The sequence below is a fragment of the Mustela lutreola genome, chromosome 3, assembly GCF_030435805.1.
Source record: "Mustela lutreola isolate mMusLut2 chromosome 3, mMusLut2.pri, whole genome shotgun sequence".
Lineage (NCBI taxonomy): Eukaryota > Metazoa > Chordata > Mammalia > Carnivora > Mustelidae > Mustela > Mustela lutreola.
The window spans coordinates 16804624-16823440 of NC_081292.1; the positions used below are offsets into that span (position 1 = coordinate 16804624).

Below are 18817 nucleotides of genomic sequence, written 5' to 3' on the forward strand. Positions count from 1 at the left end.
TTTATTCTTTAGCTTCAATCTGGAGTTTCTGGAACAAGCCTAGTCCTTTGAACACAAAGGTAACATAAGAGTACAGTTGCTTCACCAGTATTCCAGAGTATTCCATACCTGTTGTCAAGGTGCTAAAACTGACAGCTCTAGACACTGGTTAGATTCACAGTGCTGAGCCAGTGCTTACGGGTGCCAGCAGTTCAGATGTTTTAAAAAAGCAAATTGGGGGGCGCCTGGGTGGCTCAGTGGGTTAAGCCGCTGCCTTCGGCTCAGGTCATGATCTCAGGGTCCTGGGATCGAGTCCCGCATCGGGCTCTCTGCTCAGCAGGGAGCCTGCTTCCTCCTCTCTCTCTCTGCCTGCCTCTCTGCCTACTTGTAATCTCTCTCTGTCAAATAAATAAATAAATCTTTAAAAATAAATAAATAAATAAATAAATAAATAAAAAAGCAAATTGGGAAAAAAATAAGGGAATGTGGCCATGTGTGCTTAGAATCCTTTAAAAAGTGAAATAATGGCCTTTCTACAGTATAATTACAAAGAATCTGGGCCCATGACTAGGACTGCCCAGGTTGCAAGCCCAGCTTTTCCATTTATTAGTGACCTTCAACAACTTATTTCCCCTCTCTTGTGTCAGTTTTCTGACCCATAGAATGAAGAGGACAGTATTATCTATCTCACAGTATTATGAAAATTAGATGAGTTAATGGATGTAAAGCATTTAAGATACTATCAGGCTTATGTTGAGTGCTGTATGCTTTTGTTATCTTGGCTATATTTTAATGCTTAAAAATCCTACTTTGCAACTCAAATGGAAAATTTATGTCAGTCCACAGGTTTTATTGTTTGCTTATAACTCTTTTGGCTCGTGAAGTCAACAACTGGGAATCACCAGTGTATATATAATGTGGATTTTTGGAATAGAAAGACAGTGGTTTGAATTCTGATGCCTCATTATCTTATTCTTACATTTTGAGCAAATTGTTTATGCTGTGAGCCAGCCACATTGGCCCCAACTGTAAATGAGCATGCCATATGTACTTGTCCAAAGTTTAAGATTAAATGAGATAATATGTCTACTATCTGGTCTGGTACAAGGAGCACTTAATAATTGTTAGTCCTTTCATTAATTGTGAAGTTGGTCTTAATTATGTGAATACATACTGAATTCACACACAGTTATGTGAATTATATGTTTACAAGTTAATCTTTTCATAATATTAATGGGAATATTAAACAAGTTTGTCTTTCATATAAAATTGCAGACTTGTGCTTGATAGTTTTAGTTTCAGGCTCATCACAAAAATATTCTTGGGCATGTTTGGGAGGTGAGTGGAGGATCACTTTCTCATTTATATCTGTTTTTCCATAACCCCTATCCAAAGCCCTAAGGGCTGTTTGTGTTTCAGAATTCAGGATGGAGGGTAGGGTGGGGGAGTCACTGAGGTAATGTGCAACATTAACATCTCTAGGACTGTCTGGGCCAGTAATGCCTAGTCACATGTGTTCTGTAGCAGAACATATGAATAATCATAGTAAGTGGGACGAATAGTGACTGTGAATTGCCTTGGCCATGTCAGATTCTGGTACGTGAATAGTGGAAAAACTTGTTTTCTGAGTATAAGATTCTGGACCCTCCATTATGCAGATAATAGATTGTGAACGTTTTATATTTTTGGAAATACCTACTTACTGTGATGGTACTCTAACTCAGGAAAAGTGCTAGACTCTGACCAATAGAATGATTATTAAAGGTTTTCCCAGCTAGATTCTTTGTCTTTCCTATGGGTCCTTTGCAACAATGCAAAGGTAGAAGTGATTTAAAATTTTTTTCAATATTTGTAGTGCTTGGCATATTATTTAATCCTACCAACTAGCCTAAGAATTTGAATATAATTCATTGATTATATTCTTATCCCTTATTTGAAAGTGAGAAAATTAAGGCTTATATGGGTTAGGTAGCTCATCCACATTGTACACAGCTATTAAGTGGCTATTGTGAATTTATAGTTGGTGATATGCTGTAGATAAAAGACATTGTATTCACTGTTTCCTAGTATTTTTAACTTGATCCTTTCTGGTTTACATGAAAACTCTTGTGTTCTCCTTTTGAGGTTGACATTTCAAAATTCCCTTCCAAATGCGAAATTATATATAGTATAATATTGAAAATACTTTCTGAAATAAGTCCCAAAGAGTCTAATACCCTCTTTTCCCCACCTTTCTCTTTGAGGATAATTGATTTATATCAAGACTTAAGAAGTCATTCTGGGGGCGCTTGGGTGGCTCAGTGGGTTAAAGCCTCTGCCTTCAGCACAGGTCATGATCTCAGGGTCCTGGGATTGAGCCCCACATCAGGCTCTCTGCTCAGTGGGAAGCCTGCTTCCCCCTCTCTCTCTGCCTGCCTCTCTGTCTACTGGTGATCTCTGTCTGTCAAATAAATAAATAAAATCTTAAAAAAAAAAAAAAGAAGTCATTCTGCCTGAACCATTCCTATCATAATGAACATTTGATTATCAGCTCTACCCCATGCTCCTGCCTATCTTTTTTTTCCCCTTCCTCTCAGTTATCCAGGACTTGTATTCTTCTCAAAAGATTCAATCAACAAAGCCTACTTAATTGGTTCAGCAAATGTATTAGTTTTAGGATAAACGTTTTTGGATCATTAGGTATTTCTGATGTTTGCATCTTACTCCTCTGTTTTTCCTGCTCCCCTTCGTCATGATTTCAGTTTTCCTCTTTACTTTAGGCGAAGGCATGCAATCCACAGTAGTGACTCTACTTCATCTTCCTCCTCTGAAGATGAACAGCACTTCGAGAGGCGAAGAAAAAGGAGCCGTAATAGAGCTATCAACAGGTAAGTGTCATACTCATGCCTTATAAAGCTACAAGCTATTTTTTCTTAAGTGGTGAAAAGGCTGAATTATTTGGGAATGCATACAGCTTGACCAAATTTAAGAATTACGTAAGAGGTAAATGTATAAACCAAAATGCCATCTTTTTTTGAAATATCTGTATTTGAAACTAGTAATAGATTAGAACATATGTTTTCTTACACAACCAGGGTATAACTCAAAATGGTGCTTGGTATGCACTGATTTGAGGAAATAAACTTTTTATTTTATTTTATTTTATTCGTAACTCTTTATAGTGTGAGTGCATTTGTAAGTTCACATAGCAAGGATTATTCCCATTTTACAGATGTGGCTGGGTTAGTGAAAAATTCAATGCTTGTATCCTAATAAAATAATATTTTTATAGAGTAGAAAACAGTGTTTGATGAAATAATTAGAACATAATAATTGAAGGGATATGCAGACCAACCATTTTTTGTATCATAAGCTCTGTTCTTTTGTAACATTAGATCTGCCCTAATGTGGTAGTCACTGGTTATATGTGGCTATTTCAGCACTTGAAATGTAGCTGATCTGAATTGAGAAATACTATACATTTTTGCAAAAAATATACTCTTGGGGCACCTGGGTGGCTCAGTGGGTTAAGCCGCTGCCTTTGGCTCAGGTCATGATCTCAGGGTCCTGGGATCGAGTCCCGCATCGGGCTCTCTGCTCAGCAGGGAGCCTGCTTCCTCCTCTCTCTCTCTCTGCCTGCCCCTCTGCCTACTTGTGATCTCTCTCTGTCAAATAAATAAATAAAATCTTTATAAAAAAAAAATATATATATATATATACTCTTGGATTTCAAAGACTTAGTACAAGAAAGAATGTAAAATATCCCAATTTTGTAAATATTTATTTTGCACATTGAAATGGTATGTTTTAGATAAATAAAATAGATTGTTAAAATTAGTTTTACTTTTTTGTTTAGTGTGTGTAAAACAAAATTTTAAATTACATTTTGACTTGTTTTTCACTTCCGTTGGCAGCAGTGAACTAAATCATCCACAACCTGTATTATTTAGATTACTTGAATTTTTCTTTGGCTTCATTCCTAGAAACGTGCATTGAATCCTGTGGATTTTATAGCATGCAGTTACACTTCTGTTAAGGATTGTTTAAGAAATACCTTTTAAGGGGTGCCTGGGAGGCTCAGTGTGTTAAGCAGCTGCCTTTGGCTCAGATCATGATCTCAGGGTCCTGGGATTGAGCCCCACATCAGGCTCTCTTAGCAGAGAGCCTGCTTCTCCCTCTCCCTCTGCATGCTGTTCTGCCTATTTGTGCTCTCTGTCAAATAAATAAAATCTTTAAAAAAAAAAAAAAAAACACCTTTTATGAAGCCACGGTTGAAAATGTCTCCATCTCAGATTTCACAGTGTGAATTCCTTGTGGAGTCTGAGGCTAGCAGGAGCTGGCACTCGAGGTGGGGCTGGAGTGCTTTCACACATATTCAGCCACAGCATCTTTCCTTGCTTAGGTGCTCTGACCTAAGTGTCTCAGCCTCTAGCAAGAGCAGTTTGCATTCTCCATCTGTAAAACAAGCAGGTTTTTCTAGGTGTGCTCTGCGTAATCTACCATAACTGTTTTTGAAAGTAGTTAGGAAAGCAGTGATTCATTCTTGCTTGAGAGGATTGATGTGGACCCAAATGCTTGGTGGACCGTGAGACTGTTTTGCTGAGAGGTATTGTAGCAGAATTGTTGCAGGACTAGAGGCCCACTGCTTTGGTTTGAGTCCTGGATCTGCCACTTTGTGTGACTTTGAGCATTTTAGTTAACCTTTCTATATCTCAATTTTCTTTTAAAATAGGGAAAATAATAATATTCCGTAAAACCATTGTGAGGACTTAATGAATTATTACATGTAAAGCCGCCTAAAACAGCCTGGAAAATAGTAAATACTTTGTATATGTTAAGCACAGTTAATATGAAGTATATTGATACAAACACAAATTATTTTATGCTGCTGTGGTGTCTTGAACACTGGTATTTCATTTGACTGTCTATCTTTAATGATAAAACTTCAGGGACAAATATTACTAACATTGAAGTTCTCACCCTATATAAAGAAAATGAGGAAGTTGAAATACATAGTTTCACAATGGCTGTGATTGAAATTTGCCTTTTTTAAAAGAATTTGAGGAGGGCGCCTGGGTGGCTCAGTGGTTAAGCTGCTGCCTTTGGCTCAGGTCATGATCTCAGGGTCCTGGGATCGAGTCCCGCATCGGGCTCTCTGCTCAGCAGGGAGCCTGCTTCCTCCTCTCTCTCTCTCTCTCTGCCTGCCTCTCTGCCTACTTGTGATTTCTCTCTGTCAAATAAATAAATAAAATTTAAAAAAAAAAAAAAAAAGAATTTGAGGAAAACATCCATATTTTAACATGGAATTTGGGGGAGAAAAGTGAACTAATGGGGTGGGGTTTTTTTTTTTTCATCTTTTCTAAATAGGTGCCTCCCGCTGAATTTTCGGAAAGATGAATTAAAAGGAATTTATAAAGATAGAATGAAGATTGGAGCAAGTCTTGCAGATGTTGATCCAATGCAACTGGATTCTTCAGTGAGTTATACTACCTTGAATTGTATGCTTGAACACACATACTGTTTGCTTCAGTTTAGTTTTAAAGTTAAATAAACCAATTTTGTATAAATCAGAAACTTTACAGACTTTTTTTTCCTTTTTTTCAAATCTTCGGGCTACTAAAATGCTGTTACTCATTTGACTGTGTATGGGTTGAGTACAGTTTAGGGATGGAATGGCATTTTATCTGTAACTCCAAATCTAAGAATGTCCGTGTTTCCCTTCCATTGTCAGGTACGATTTGATAGCATCGGGGGCCTGTCGAATCATATTGCAGCTCTGAAAGAGATGGTGGTGTTTCCATTACTTTATCCAGAAGTCTTTGAAAAATTCAAAATTCAACCTCCAAGGTAATTTTAATTGTACATTTTTATTTTAGCCAAACTCTGGGCTAAGCTACTATTGTCCAGAAAGATAACACTTGTCTGTTGAATTTTTTTAGGTCTACAGTAATCTATTATGCTTTCCTGGGTACTTTGAATATTTTTACTTTCTTAAACTTTAACTTGAAAAATGGTTTCAAAATTGATTCTCTATTAAAAGAAAAATAGTTTTCAAGGCTTTCCATACATTTAGTGAAATTCTTCCCATATGTATTATTTACTTTTTTCTTTCACTTTTATACTTTAGTTTTAGATTTATACCAAAGTAATACATGTACATAATTTTAAAAGTCACATTGCATTATAAGTCTTACAAAGGAAAAAATGATAGTAGTTCCTTCTCTACTCTTCCTCCTCCCACTTTCCAGAGCCAACTACTTTCATTCCTGTTTATCTGTTTAAATACATATTTAAATAATATGCTTATACTGTAATTTTTGGTCTGTTTTAGAATCTATTGACTTGTAACATGAATAGGCTCTTTTTTTTCTGGTTTCCCTTAACTCCGTACATACACATTTTTTCCCGTCCTCAGATGCTCCTGGTAGCTTCTTTATGCACATGTAAAATTGTTGAGTCAATTTTAAGTGTGTTCTTTATGATTATGTAAATATTTCTTACAGCTGAGCCATATATAGTATATTATGACTACATTTTCTCTCTTTTCCAACTCTGCTCTTTCCCATCAGCTTTAATATTGTTTGCCTGTGGGTGGGGTTTTTTTTGTTGTTGTTCATTAGGGTTTTTGTAATTAGTTTTATATGTACTTTCAGTTCATGCTAGTGATAAAACTCTTCAGTACAGTTAAACATAACAAATAATTTATTGACTCCTCATTTTTCTAGACACATCTTGGAGCTTTGTTCTCTTGCTTTTATCCAGACTAGTTATTCTTAGTCTTGAAGCACAGCTAAGCTTTGGGACTTCTCGTCACAATCAGTGGGATTTCCTTTATCTTTCAGGATTCCCTGCTTCCTTTTTTTTTAAGATTTTTTTTTTCTTAATTTTTAAGTAATCTACATCCCTAACATGGGACTTGAACTCACAGCCCCAAGATAAAGAGTCTCAGCCTCCACTGACTGAGCCAGCTGGGTGCCCCTAAGACCGTTTTTTACAGCTGTGTTTTGATGGGTTACATTCCAGCAATATCCTGAAAAAAAGAATGGAAGAGAGAGTTTTTTGTTTGTTTGTTTGTTTTGTTTTGTTTGAGCATGGTCTTGGAACCACAATCTGTTGATGTGTTTTTTTCCCCTCCTGCTTTCATTGTGCTGTGCCTCTCCAGTACGGAAAAGTATCCTTTGATTTCTAGGCAAGTTTTTTTGTATGACTTCTTCAGTAATTTTTCCACTCCATTTTTTCTTTTTCCTCAATTCATGTCAATTGAATGTTGGATTTTGTAGATTAATCTACTTTTTTTCTTGTTCCCATCTCTTTTGATCTTTTTTCCTTAAGTGTCTAGTGGGGATTTCCTTGTAAGTGTCTAGTGATCCTTGGCTCTTTGTTAATATTTAAGGGTGAAGCTTTTTTTTTTTAAGATTTATTTATTTGAGACCAAAAGTACGTATGCAGGCATGTATAGGGACGGAGGGAGAGGATCTCCAGCAGACTGCTGAGCATTCCCATGGAGCTTAATCTTACAATCCTGAGATGATGACCTGAGCCGAAATAAAGAGTCTGTCTCTCAACTGACTGAGCTACTCAGGCACCCCCAGAATGGAGCATGTTTTTAAAAGCCACTTGTAGAGCTTGTTAATTTCTAGGCCTCACCTTAGGATGATGGTTGGTTGGGTGGTGATTCTTTTACCAGAAGTCCTCAAAGTCAGTATCTAGGCATGTTTTTCCCCACCAGAGACAAATTTTCCAGTTTTCTGTTTGAAGCTTATGAATCTGGCTGCCAGCATTTTAGCAGTAGGCCTGAGAAAGGGTTAGTAGTCTACACTGTTCAACATGGAGTTCTTAACTTACTTTCTGCAGGATCTCATCTTTTCTCATAGGGGCAAGTAAATTAGCCAAGCAATTTGCCTGCACAGAGTAGTAAAAGAAAGGGGTGGTCTCACCGTTTTTTAATAATAATGTCTTATTCCATCCTCAAACTTCAACCCAACCCTTCTCTCCTGCCTGGAGATAATATTACCTCTAAATTTCAAGAGGTGTTTTGCAAATTAATTTTTTTGTTATTTGTTTGTTTGTTTTCTTTTAGATTTTTATTTATTTATTTGACAGACAAAGATCACAAGTAGGCAGAGAGGCAGGCAGAGAGAGAGGAGGAAGCAGGCTCCCTGCTGAGCAAAGAGCCTGATGCAGGGCTCAATCCCAGGACCCTGGGATCATGAACTGAGTCAAAGGTAGAGGCTTTAACCCACTGAGCCACTCAGGTGCCCTGTTTGTTTTTTTTAAGAGAGAGGGAGGGCTCTGGGGTTGCAGTGCAGAGGGAGAGGAAGAGAATGTTAAACAGTCTCCTTGCCTAGCATGGAGCCCGACACCATCATTCTCACAACCCTGAGATCATGACCCGAGCCAAGATCAAGAGTCAGATAGATGCTTAACTGACTGAGACACCCAGGCAGCCCACAAATTAGCTTTCTTATTGGGAGCTACTTTATTTTAGTTTTCATATCACCACACTTAGTCTTTTTCCTTTTTCTTCTAGTTTTTATACATTATTAACCCATTTTTAAACACTAGCTCCTGATTCTTTTTTCCTCATGAAACTTTTTTCTTCCTGAATCATCCTGTATGGAAACATTGATTTAAGGAAACTTTTTTTTAAATTAGTAAGCTTTTTTCCCCTTTCCCATTATAAAAGTTATGTACCATACACAGTTAAACATTGGTGAATTAAACCTATTTTTAATTAGAAAGATATTAGTATTAAATAACAACACTTGCTGCTTATAAGAAGTATTGGAAGTACCTAGTTAATTTAGTAAATTGGGTCTGAAGAGGGGAGACCCATTATGACCCAGCCTTTCCCTCAGTTTTCCCTCTCTGCCCCTACTGTGTTTTGCCGCTGAGGTGGCAGAGCTGTCGGGAGGAGCACGAGTGGGCATTTCAAGGACCCAAGACTGTCTAAAGCCAAAGGAAAATGGTGGAAAATTTACTGTTCCCATTGCCACAAAGAGCAATTTATGGCTTTGTTCATTTCTTAAGCTCCCAGTCTGGCTTCATACTACATTTTGTGTGGGCTTTTATTCCTGAATTTTGGCTAACCTCCTTAGGCTAACCCTATTGGCCTTAAAAATATAGGGCAGTTGCATTGCCTTTCTTTCTCCTCATTACTGTAGTGACTGGTTATTTATCTTTATTTGGAATAAATGTAATGAGTACCTCTGTCCACTCTAGTCCATTCATACGATCACAGGTAATTATGCTAAAAACAAAAGCAGAAGAGATACCAAGAAGAGGCCATTCCAGCATTAAACAGAGCTATTCCAATTAGTGAAGTAAACCAGATGTTGTTCCTTGCAGCCGAAGAACTTTATGCCAAAAACTGAATAGTATGTAGACTAATACCAAGCATTTGTTTTAAGTTTTTGATGTAATTTGGCCATATTTTGTTTTTGTTTGTATGTTTGTTTTAAAGATTCTGTTTAGTCATTGGAGAGAGAGAACATAAGCAGGTGGAGGGAGAAGCAGGCTTCCTGGGAGCAGAGTCTGATGTGGGTCTCAGTCCCAGGATGCTGGGATCATGACCTGAGCCAAAGGCAGATGCCCAACTGACTGAGCCACCCAGGCACCCTTTGTTTTTGTTTTTTAGAAATTTATTTATTTGAGGGAGAGAGAGAGAGAGCACGGGAGGGAGGGGCAAAGGGAGGGAGAGTCTTAAGCAGACTCCACCCTGAGCATGGAGCCTGACACAGGGCTCGGTCTTACAACCCTGAGACTAAAACATGAGCCAAAACACTCAACCAACTGCGCCACCATGACAGCCCTGTATTTTGACTCATTTATAATACCCAATATTGAAGTGTAAAAAAAAAGTTGAACTGGGGTGCTTGGGTGGCTCGGTGGGTTAGGCCTCTGCCTTCAGCTCAGGTCATGGTCTCAGGGTCCTGGGATCAAGCCCTGAGCTGGGCTCTCTGCTCGGCGGGGAACCTGCTTCCCCCTCTCTCTCTGCCCACTTGTGATCTCTGTCTGTCAAATAAATAAATAAAATCTTTAAAAAAAAAAAAAACACACCATGTGAAAACAGTAGGTTAACATGATTATATATTTGATATAAGGACAGGGAAATGAGAAAAAATTAGAGGAGATGTTTCTTTTTAAATTTGCTAATTTTTTATAGTATTGCAATATTTTATTCTGTCCATTAATAGCTAAAATTTGAGAACATTTATAATATTAATGGAACTTTAAGAGAAGTTCAACTTTTTTTTTTTTTTTTAGATTTTATTTATTTATTTGACAGAGATCACAAGTAGGCAGAGAGGCAGGCAGAGACAAGGGGAAGCAGGTTCCCCTTGTCTAGAGCCCAATGCTGTACTTGATCCCAGGACCCTGGGATCATGACCTAAGCCCAAGGCAGAGGCTTTAACCCACTGAGCCACCTAGGTGTCCCCATATGGTGTGTTTTTTAACAGTTTTATTTTTTCTATCTGCATTTGATCATCTCCATTTCTTTTTTATATATATATATTACTCTTTTAATAGATTTCATCTATTATGTGTGAATTTTCCCCCACAACTCTTATTTTGTCATTTTTGCTTTTCTGGAATCTTCCTTAATGTTAATTTTCAAGAGCAGTTATATGATGATCTGAAATTGATTATTTCATGTTACTTTAGTAGCACTTAATCCCTGACATGTTCTATTTCTATATCCTTTTTACATTTCTAATAGGAATTATGAGTACAATCCATTTTGGGGGGAATTCTATCCAAAGAGCAATGAATAACTTTGGAAATATGTGAAAAACTATAGATTACCCCATTACAGTGATATCACCAAGAATGATTTCAAATTATTTACATTGTCCTAGTCCCTGGCACTGAAACACCTATTTTTTTTTTTTTTTTTAAGAATTTATTTATTTGACAGTGAGAGAAGGAGAGAGAGCACAAGCAGGGGGAGCAGCAGAGGGAGGGGGCAAGCAGGCTTCCTGCTCAGCAGGGAACCCAGTGTGGGACTGGATCCCAGGACCCTGAGATCATGACCTGAGCCGAAGGCAGAGGCTTAACCCACTGAGCCACTCAGGTGTCCCCATGTATTATTTCTTTAAGCTCTCTTCTTTTATCTTTCTTTTCTATTCATTCCCATCATGTTTTCATACAAAACTTTTGGTACTATGTTACTGGCACTGAAACCAAGGGTTGTAGGTGAAATCTGCTATTCTTTCCCCTGATAATGTTATAAAAGTAAACTATCAAGCCTGTTTAAGCCTGACTTCTGTGCAAGGTAAATAATATGATGAGCATGATGAGTGAGTAAAAGAAAATAGTTTCAAATAAAGGGTGTTATCAATTTCAGTTTTGTAGTATTGATATTTTCAGGTTTTAAACTGTGCTCTATGGATTGAAACAATATTTCATTTGTCTTATTTTTTATTCACTAACTGCATTTGTGAAATTGATTTCTAATTTTGTTTAAATAGTCTACTTTCTAATGTAGTACTAAAATAATGCTTATTCTGTTATAGAGGTTGTTTGTTTTATGGTCCACCTGGAACTGGAAAAACTCTGGTTGCTAGAGCACTTGCCAATGAATGCAGTCAAGGGGATAAGAGAGTAGCATTCTTCATGAGGAAAGGTGCTGATTGTCTGAGTAAATGGGTAGGAGAGTCTGAAAGACAGCTACGATTATTATTTGATCAGGTATGATATTAAAATTTATTTACCTATGTAGACCTATAATCAATGTAAATGTAAGTATGTGAGAATTAGATAAGTCTTATATTTCATCATATTTCATAGAAATAAACTCAGAAGAATTAGACCAAATATATAATCTATGGATTATTTTCTTTTGTATGTCAAGATAATACTGACCTATGATGTAGGAAAAAGACAAAGAAATGATTGAATCTTAAGTTCTTTGGAGTCTTAAGGCTCATATCTAGAGAGAGACCGAAACTCTCATACTTAGCATAGTGAGATGTCTCAGTATGTGAGCTGAAGATTAGTTCTGCCCTAGAGACTTTCAATTTCATATCCCAGATTGTATCGATAGCACATTGTGAGATAATACATTCTGATCTATTGAGGCATATTGCTGCAGATGCTCTTAAATCTCTTTATATAGCTCACTGAGTTTTTTCGACTTTATTGAAGCAGACTTAAAAAAACAAAACAAAACAATGGCATCTTGCTTAATGTTTTACCATCCTAACCTGGAAGAAGGCTATGTCATTGTCTTCTGGTCTTTGTCTTGTTTTAACACTTGGTCTTGAATAGATAATTTTATGTGTTCCAATAACTATAGCTATATGAAACCTGAGGTATGTGGTCAGGGGAGTATGTATTTTGAATATCTCCAATTGAGAATACAAGTAAAATTAAATTATATATATTATATTTTAGTTTGGATCCTTAAAATCTGGTTCTGGGATTTACATTTAGATTTATGAATTATAAATAAATTCTATAAGCAAGTTGGAATGAAAGTGTATTAAAATGGCTCATAATACGTCTGTATATTTGAAGTTACTGATGATAACATGCAACCACTGGACCTGTTTTCTAGGCTTATCAGATGCGCCCATCCATTATTTTTTTTGATGAAATCGATGGTCTGGCTCCAGTACGATCAAGCAGGCAAGATCAAATTCACAGGTAAACTTTGCTTGATGGCACCTCTGCCTTTCTTCCTGTTTTCTGAGCTATACTGATGTTGCATGAGGAATAGAATGTTAAACAGTGAAAGATACTTTACAAAGCAATAGTTTCCTTATTTTGGTAGAACCCTAATATATAGTACAAAAAGATAAAATAGACCATTTGTGCATGGCAAAGTTTTCACAAGCACAGTATAAAAATACTCATTTAGTTCATGATGCAGGTTTAATTCATGATACAAACTTAAAAGCCCCTGGGACAGTGAGGTGTAAAGCAAATGAAATAAGTGAGACAGACCAATAGTGAGAGTTGGGCCACGGCTGAGAATGTAGCAGACCATCTCATCATAAGTCATTTTTAGCTCCAACATGTTAACTGAAGTGCAGAAGCTGACTCAGACTTGAAAAATGAATTTGTTCTCTTTCTTAAATGTTAGTTCAAATTTTTGTGTTAAGTATCTTCTAAATGTTGCCAGCTCATTAAGGTTTTTTAAGACACTGTCTTAGCCAAACAAAATATGTCTTTGCGCATGACTACTAGTTGGAGATTCAAAGATTGGGTCAACTTTTTCATTTTTAGGATGGGAAAATTGCACCCCCCCCCTGTGATAAGCTGGCTGCCCACGCGGGGCCCTTGTCCTTACTGCCCCCGCCTCGACTTGAATCGAAACTACTTCTAATCCTAGTTCATCTTCAGTTTGTCAGAACTTCTTTTTAGCTGGTCTCATGTATTATCTGTAATTGCTTAGTTAATTTGGGATGCCCTAAAGCAAATGTTTGCATTTGCATATATGCTAGTATTGCATTGTCTTTTTATTGTAAATAATATAAAGAGGAGCAAGACATAGTGATGTGAGTGATAGATAGGCTTTTATTTTTCTAATACCTAACAGTATTTACTGTAGCCTGATAGCCTTCTTTGACTTGACGCTACACGGTTTCATTTGTTGCTATCAGTAAATTAAAATGTTAAATGCTATGATAAAAATTGTTGTGTCTGTAATACCCTACCAGTAATCATACAAACTTTTTATACATGGCACATTTCGTTTCATAAACCATACTGTATTCATTGTATTGAACTAACTGAGTGCTTACCATGTTCTGCAAACGTTCTGTAAGGAATTGGAGAAATTTTAGCAACAAAAATTGTAGCGCAGTTTGGGAAGCACATGCCATCTCATCACATGCCATCTCACAGCACATGTGATGTGAGATACATCACATGTATCTCAAGTTCATACATAGGTTTTTTAATTGAAGGATAGTTGACATACAATGTTGTTAGTTTAAGGTGTAAAACATAGTGATTTCGCAATTCTATACATTAAGCTATGCCCATACCAGGATAAGTGTAGTTACCATCTGTCACCACACAACACTATTACAGTATTGACTATATTCCCCATGCTGTACTTTTCATCTTCATCACGTATTTTATAACTGTAAATTTGTGCCATTTGATCTTCACCCATTTTGCTCGTCATCCAGCTCCCTTCCCTCTGGCAATTACCATTTTTTTTTCTGTGTTTATGGTTTCGTTTGTGTGGTTTTTGTTTTGTTTTTAGATTCTACATATAACTGAAATCATACGGTATTTATCTTTACCTGACATTTCTCTTAGTATAACATCCCCTTGGTCAATCTATGTTGTTGCAAATGGCAAGATCCCATTATTTTTTGTGGCCGAGTAACATTCCCTTGTATACATATATAGCACATCTTTACCTATCCGTCATCTATTGATGGACAGCTAGGTTGCTTCCATATTTCGGCTATTGTAAACAATGCTTTATTAAACAGAGGTACATATACATTTTTGAACTAGTGGGGCTTTTTTGGGGGGGCAGTAAATAACCAATAGTGGAATTATTGGATTAAATGGGGAGATTGGTATTTTTATTTTTTAACTTTTTGAGGAACCTCTGTACTATTTTCCATAGTGGCTGTACCAACTTACAGTCCCAAAGGGTTTTCTTTTCTCCACATCATTGCCAATACTTAATATTTGTTGTCTTATTAGCCATTCTGACAGGTATAAAATGATATCTCATTGTGGTTTGATTTGCATTTCCCTGATGATTAGTGATGTTGACTATCTTTTCCTGTGTGGCTATCTGTATGTCTTCTTTGGGAAAATGCCCTTTCAAAGAATGTGCTCTTCCCATTTTAAAAATCAGATTATTTGGGTTTTTTTGGTGTTGTGTTGTAGAAGTTCTTTATATATTTTTGATATTAACAACTTTTCGGATATATCATTTGGAAATATCTTCTATTCAGTAGGTTGCCTTTTTGTTTTGTTGATAGCTTCCTTTGCTTTGCAAAAGCATTTTATTTTGGTGTATTCCCAGAAGTTTAACTTTGCTTTGGTTTCTTTTGCCTAAGAAGACACATCTAGAAAAATGTTGCAAAGGCTGACATCCAAGATATTACTTCCTATGTTTTCTTTAGGGAGTTTTATGGTTTCTGGTCTCATTTTTAGGTCTTTATTCCATTTTGAGTTTATTTTTGTGAATGGTGTAAGAAAGTGGTCTGATTTCAAAGATTGCCGAAGCAGTCCTGAGAAAGAGCAAAGATTTTGCTCTTGTATAGAGCACAGTCCCAGATTTCAAAATATGCTACAAAGCTATGGTAATCAGAACAATATGACACTGGCACAAAAATAGATGAAAGGGATAAGATAGAGACCCCAGAAGTAAATCCGCGCTATAGGGTCAATTAATCTGTGACAAATGAGGCAGGAATATGCAATGGGGACATTGTGTGTAAGACTATAGGATAGACAGTCTCTTCCGTAAATGGTATTGGGAAAACCAGGTGGCTATGTTTTATGAGGCTGAGCGCTACCTACTGCACTGAGGGACCTGGTTTCTACATTTTTTATATATACATATATATATATACACACACATATATTTATTTATTTATGGGAAAATATATATATGGGAAACTTAGTGTGCAAGTTTGGGGGGGGTGTTTGGTTTTTTAAGATTTTATTTATTTATTTGAGAAAGAGGATGAGAGAGGGGAGAGTCAGAGAAGCAGACTCCCCGCTGAGCAGGGAGCCCAATGTGGGACATGATCCCAGGACTCCAGGATCATGACCTGAGCCAAAAGCAGTCACATAACCAACTGAACTACCCAGGCACTCTGGTTTTGTTTTTTTTTTTAACCGAAGACTTAAACAATCTGAGCATAAACATTTTTGTTAAATAAGCATTTTTTTTTTTTTAAAGATTTTATTTATCAGAGGGGGGGGGGGAGCGAGCACAGGCAGACAGAATGGCAGGCAGAGGCAGAGGGAGAAGCAGGCTCCCCGCTGAGCAAGGAGCCCGATGTGGGACTCGATCCCAGGACGCTGGGATCATGACCTGAGCCGAAGGCAGCTGCTTAACCAACTGAGCCACCCAGGCGTCCCGTTAAATAAGCATTTTTTTTTTTTTAAGATTTTATTTATTTATTTGACAGAGAGAAATCACAAGTAGGCAGAGAGGCAGGCAGAGAAAGAGAGAGAGGAGGAAGCAGGCTCCCTGCTGAGCAGAGAGCCCGATGCGGGACTCGATCCCAGGACCCTGAGATCATGACCTGAGCCGAAGGCAGCGGCTTAACCACTGAGCCACCCAGGCGCCCCCGTTAAATAAGCATTTTTAAAAGTTACATGATTAGGGGCGCCTGGGTGGCTCGGTGGGTTGGGCCTCTGCCTTCGGCTCAGGTCATGTTCTCAGTCCAGGGATCAAGCCTCTCATCGGGCTCTCTGCTCGGAGGGGAACCTGCTTCCCCCTCTCTCTCTGTCTGCCTCTCTGCCTACTTGTGATCTCTCTCTCTCTGTGTCAAATAAATAAAATCTTTACAATAAATAAATAAGTAAATAAATGTTACATGATTAAACTGTATTTTTTATTAGTAATAATACCAGTCAGATAATGCAAATAAGCGAGCTTGTGAATGCCTTAGAATATATGATTTTTAGCCTAAGAAAAAGAGGATTAAATATAAAATAAGTTAAATTAAAACCGTAAAATCTTGGGATGCCTGGGTGGCTCAGTTGGTTAAGCAGCTGCCTTCGGCTCGGGTCATGATCCCAGCGTCCTGGGATCGAGTCCCACATCGGGCTCCTTGCTCGGCAGGGAGCCTGCTTCTCCCTCTGTCTCTGCCTGCCATTCTGTCTGCCTGTGCTCAGTCTCGCTCCCTCTCTCTCTCTGACAAATAAAGAAAATCTTTAAAAAACAACAACAAAAAAAAAAAAAAAAACGTAAAATCTTTACTTTGAATTGGGAGTATCAGAATGAACTCACAATGATTTTTTTGAAGAAAAAATGGTTTCTAGCTCTGGACACTTTAAAAGGCCTAGAAGCTTTTACAATCCAGTAACAATTCGTACCCCTAGTACCCAAAATGTGGTTTCTAAATACTACAGCTCTTAGGAGGGATGGTAGATAATGGAAATAAGTCTGGAAATAAGACAAGTCTGGAATACCATGTCATGCCCGGAAGCAAGGAGGCAATCAGAAACTACCGGGGTCGGAGCAGTGTGAAGAAGAAGAGGCGAGAACGACCCCCGGACCGGCCAAAGTCGGCGCGCTGCTGCATCCCGGCGTCCAGCGCTTACGTCCCGCCGCCGTCGCCACCATGCCCAAGAGAAAGGCTGAGGGGGATGCTACAGGAGATAAAGCCAAGGTGAAGGACGAGCCACGGAGAAGATCTGCAAGGTTATCTGCTTAACCTGCTCCTCCAAAGTCAGAGCCCAAGTCTAAAAAGGCCCCAGCAAAGAAGGGAGAGAAGGTACCCAAAGAGAAAAGGGGGAAAGCTGACGCCAGCAAGTATGGAAATAACCCTCAGAGAACGGAGACGCCCAAACAGACCGGGCACAGAAAGCTGAAGGTGCTGGAGATGCCAAGTGACGGGTGTGCATTTTTGATAACTGTGTACTTCTGGTGACTGTACAGTTTGAAGTACTATTTTTTATCAAGTTTTATAAAAATGCAGAATTTTGTTTTACTTTTTTTTTTTTTTTTTAAACTATGTTGCTAGCACACAGAACACTTCATTGTTGTTTTGGGGGAAGGGCATATGTCACTAATAGAATATCTCTGAAGCTAGATTGACACAGGGGGAAAACACCTTTCCCTCCTAGTTTTGAGAAACTTCCTCTTGGCTCCCAGGAGGAGGGGTTCCTTGACGTTGACACACATGAGCCGCCTGGGTACAAATCCCTTAGTGGCATGGAAAAAACTAAAATTCCGTTTTTATGTCCTCTTCTCCCTCTCTGCCTTCAACATAGACTTGACTCCCTTAAACCCAGAGACCTGTTGGAACCCGACCCCCAAGACATGGTTCCCAGTATGTCAGGCAATCTGGACTTGACAAAGTGTCACCACTGAGATGGTGTCCCTCAAAAGAGTTCCTTTTTAGCTCGTGGATCTTCAGATGGATAATGCTGCCATTTTCATTTCATTTCCTGAAACTCAGGGTCGGCTTGTGAAAAGTTGTTAAAACAACATGCTAAATGTGAACTGTTCGCCCTCACTCTACGTCCCAGCTCCGAGCATCACATGAAGACTGCATTGGGTTTTATAGTGGCTTTCTGATTTTGGTAGTCCATTGAAGAAGGGAGTTTGAAAGTTGTTGTATACTATTAATGATTGTCTGCCCATGTCCTTCCTGAAATACCATGATTGTTTATGAAAAGTATCTTTAATAAAGCTGGATACAGTTTGGCTTGGAAAAAAAAAAAAAAACTACCGGGGTCACATCAGAGTGACATAGTCAAAAAATTTTGAAGGAGTTTCCATGAACCAAGATGGGATAATTTGAGCATCAAAAAGAAGGACTAAAACAGAGTGAATAGCATCAAATACATAAAAACTGTCAGTTTTTAATGATTTTTTAAAAATAAAAACCGAATTGGTCACTCCAGAGGATGCTTAAAATAGTGACTCACTACTCTGAAAATTGATAAAGAAAATGAATCAAGCATTTCTTTTTCCTATCCTGTAGCTATGATTCAGACCATGATTCAGAGTAATTTAATAATTAATGGAGTAACATTATTCTTTATAGGAAAATCATAGTTTATAAATGCAAGGAAAATTATTGAAATAGAAAATTGCCATTTCGCAAATAGTGGATCAAGGCCTGTGGTTTTCAAGTGGTAGTGGATTTCTCCTCTTCCCCTTACATGGGTCAAATGTCTGGAGACATTTTTAATT

The 18817-nt window shown here is 37.8% G+C and overlaps 1 protein-coding gene and 2 pseudogenes across 2 annotated transcripts in view; all 3 read left to right on the forward strand.

Moving 5' to 3' along the window:
• ATAD2 (ATPase family AAA domain containing 2) overlaps positions 1 to 18817 on the forward strand; it is a 70248-nt gene that overhangs the window by 26927 nt on the left and 24504 nt on the right. For both annotated transcript variants that reach the window (XM_059165688.1, XM_059165689.1), the window contains 5 exons: positions 2739 to 2846; positions 5326 to 5434; positions 5690 to 5805; positions 11475 to 11649; positions 12518 to 12606. In XM_059165688.1, coding sequence (XP_059021671.1) covers positions 2739 to 2846; positions 5326 to 5434; positions 5690 to 5805; positions 11475 to 11649; positions 12518 to 12606 — 597 coding nt within the window. The remainder of the gene's footprint in view (positions 1 to 2738; positions 2847 to 5325; positions 5435 to 5689; positions 5806 to 11474; positions 11650 to 12517; positions 12607 to 18817) is intronic.
• LOC131826438 (phosphatidylinositol N-acetylglucosaminyltransferase subunit P-like) lies at positions 7582 to 11445 on the forward strand (annotated as a pseudogene).
• Positions 17104 to 18750, forward strand: LOC131826439 (non-histone chromosomal protein HMG-17-like; annotated as a pseudogene).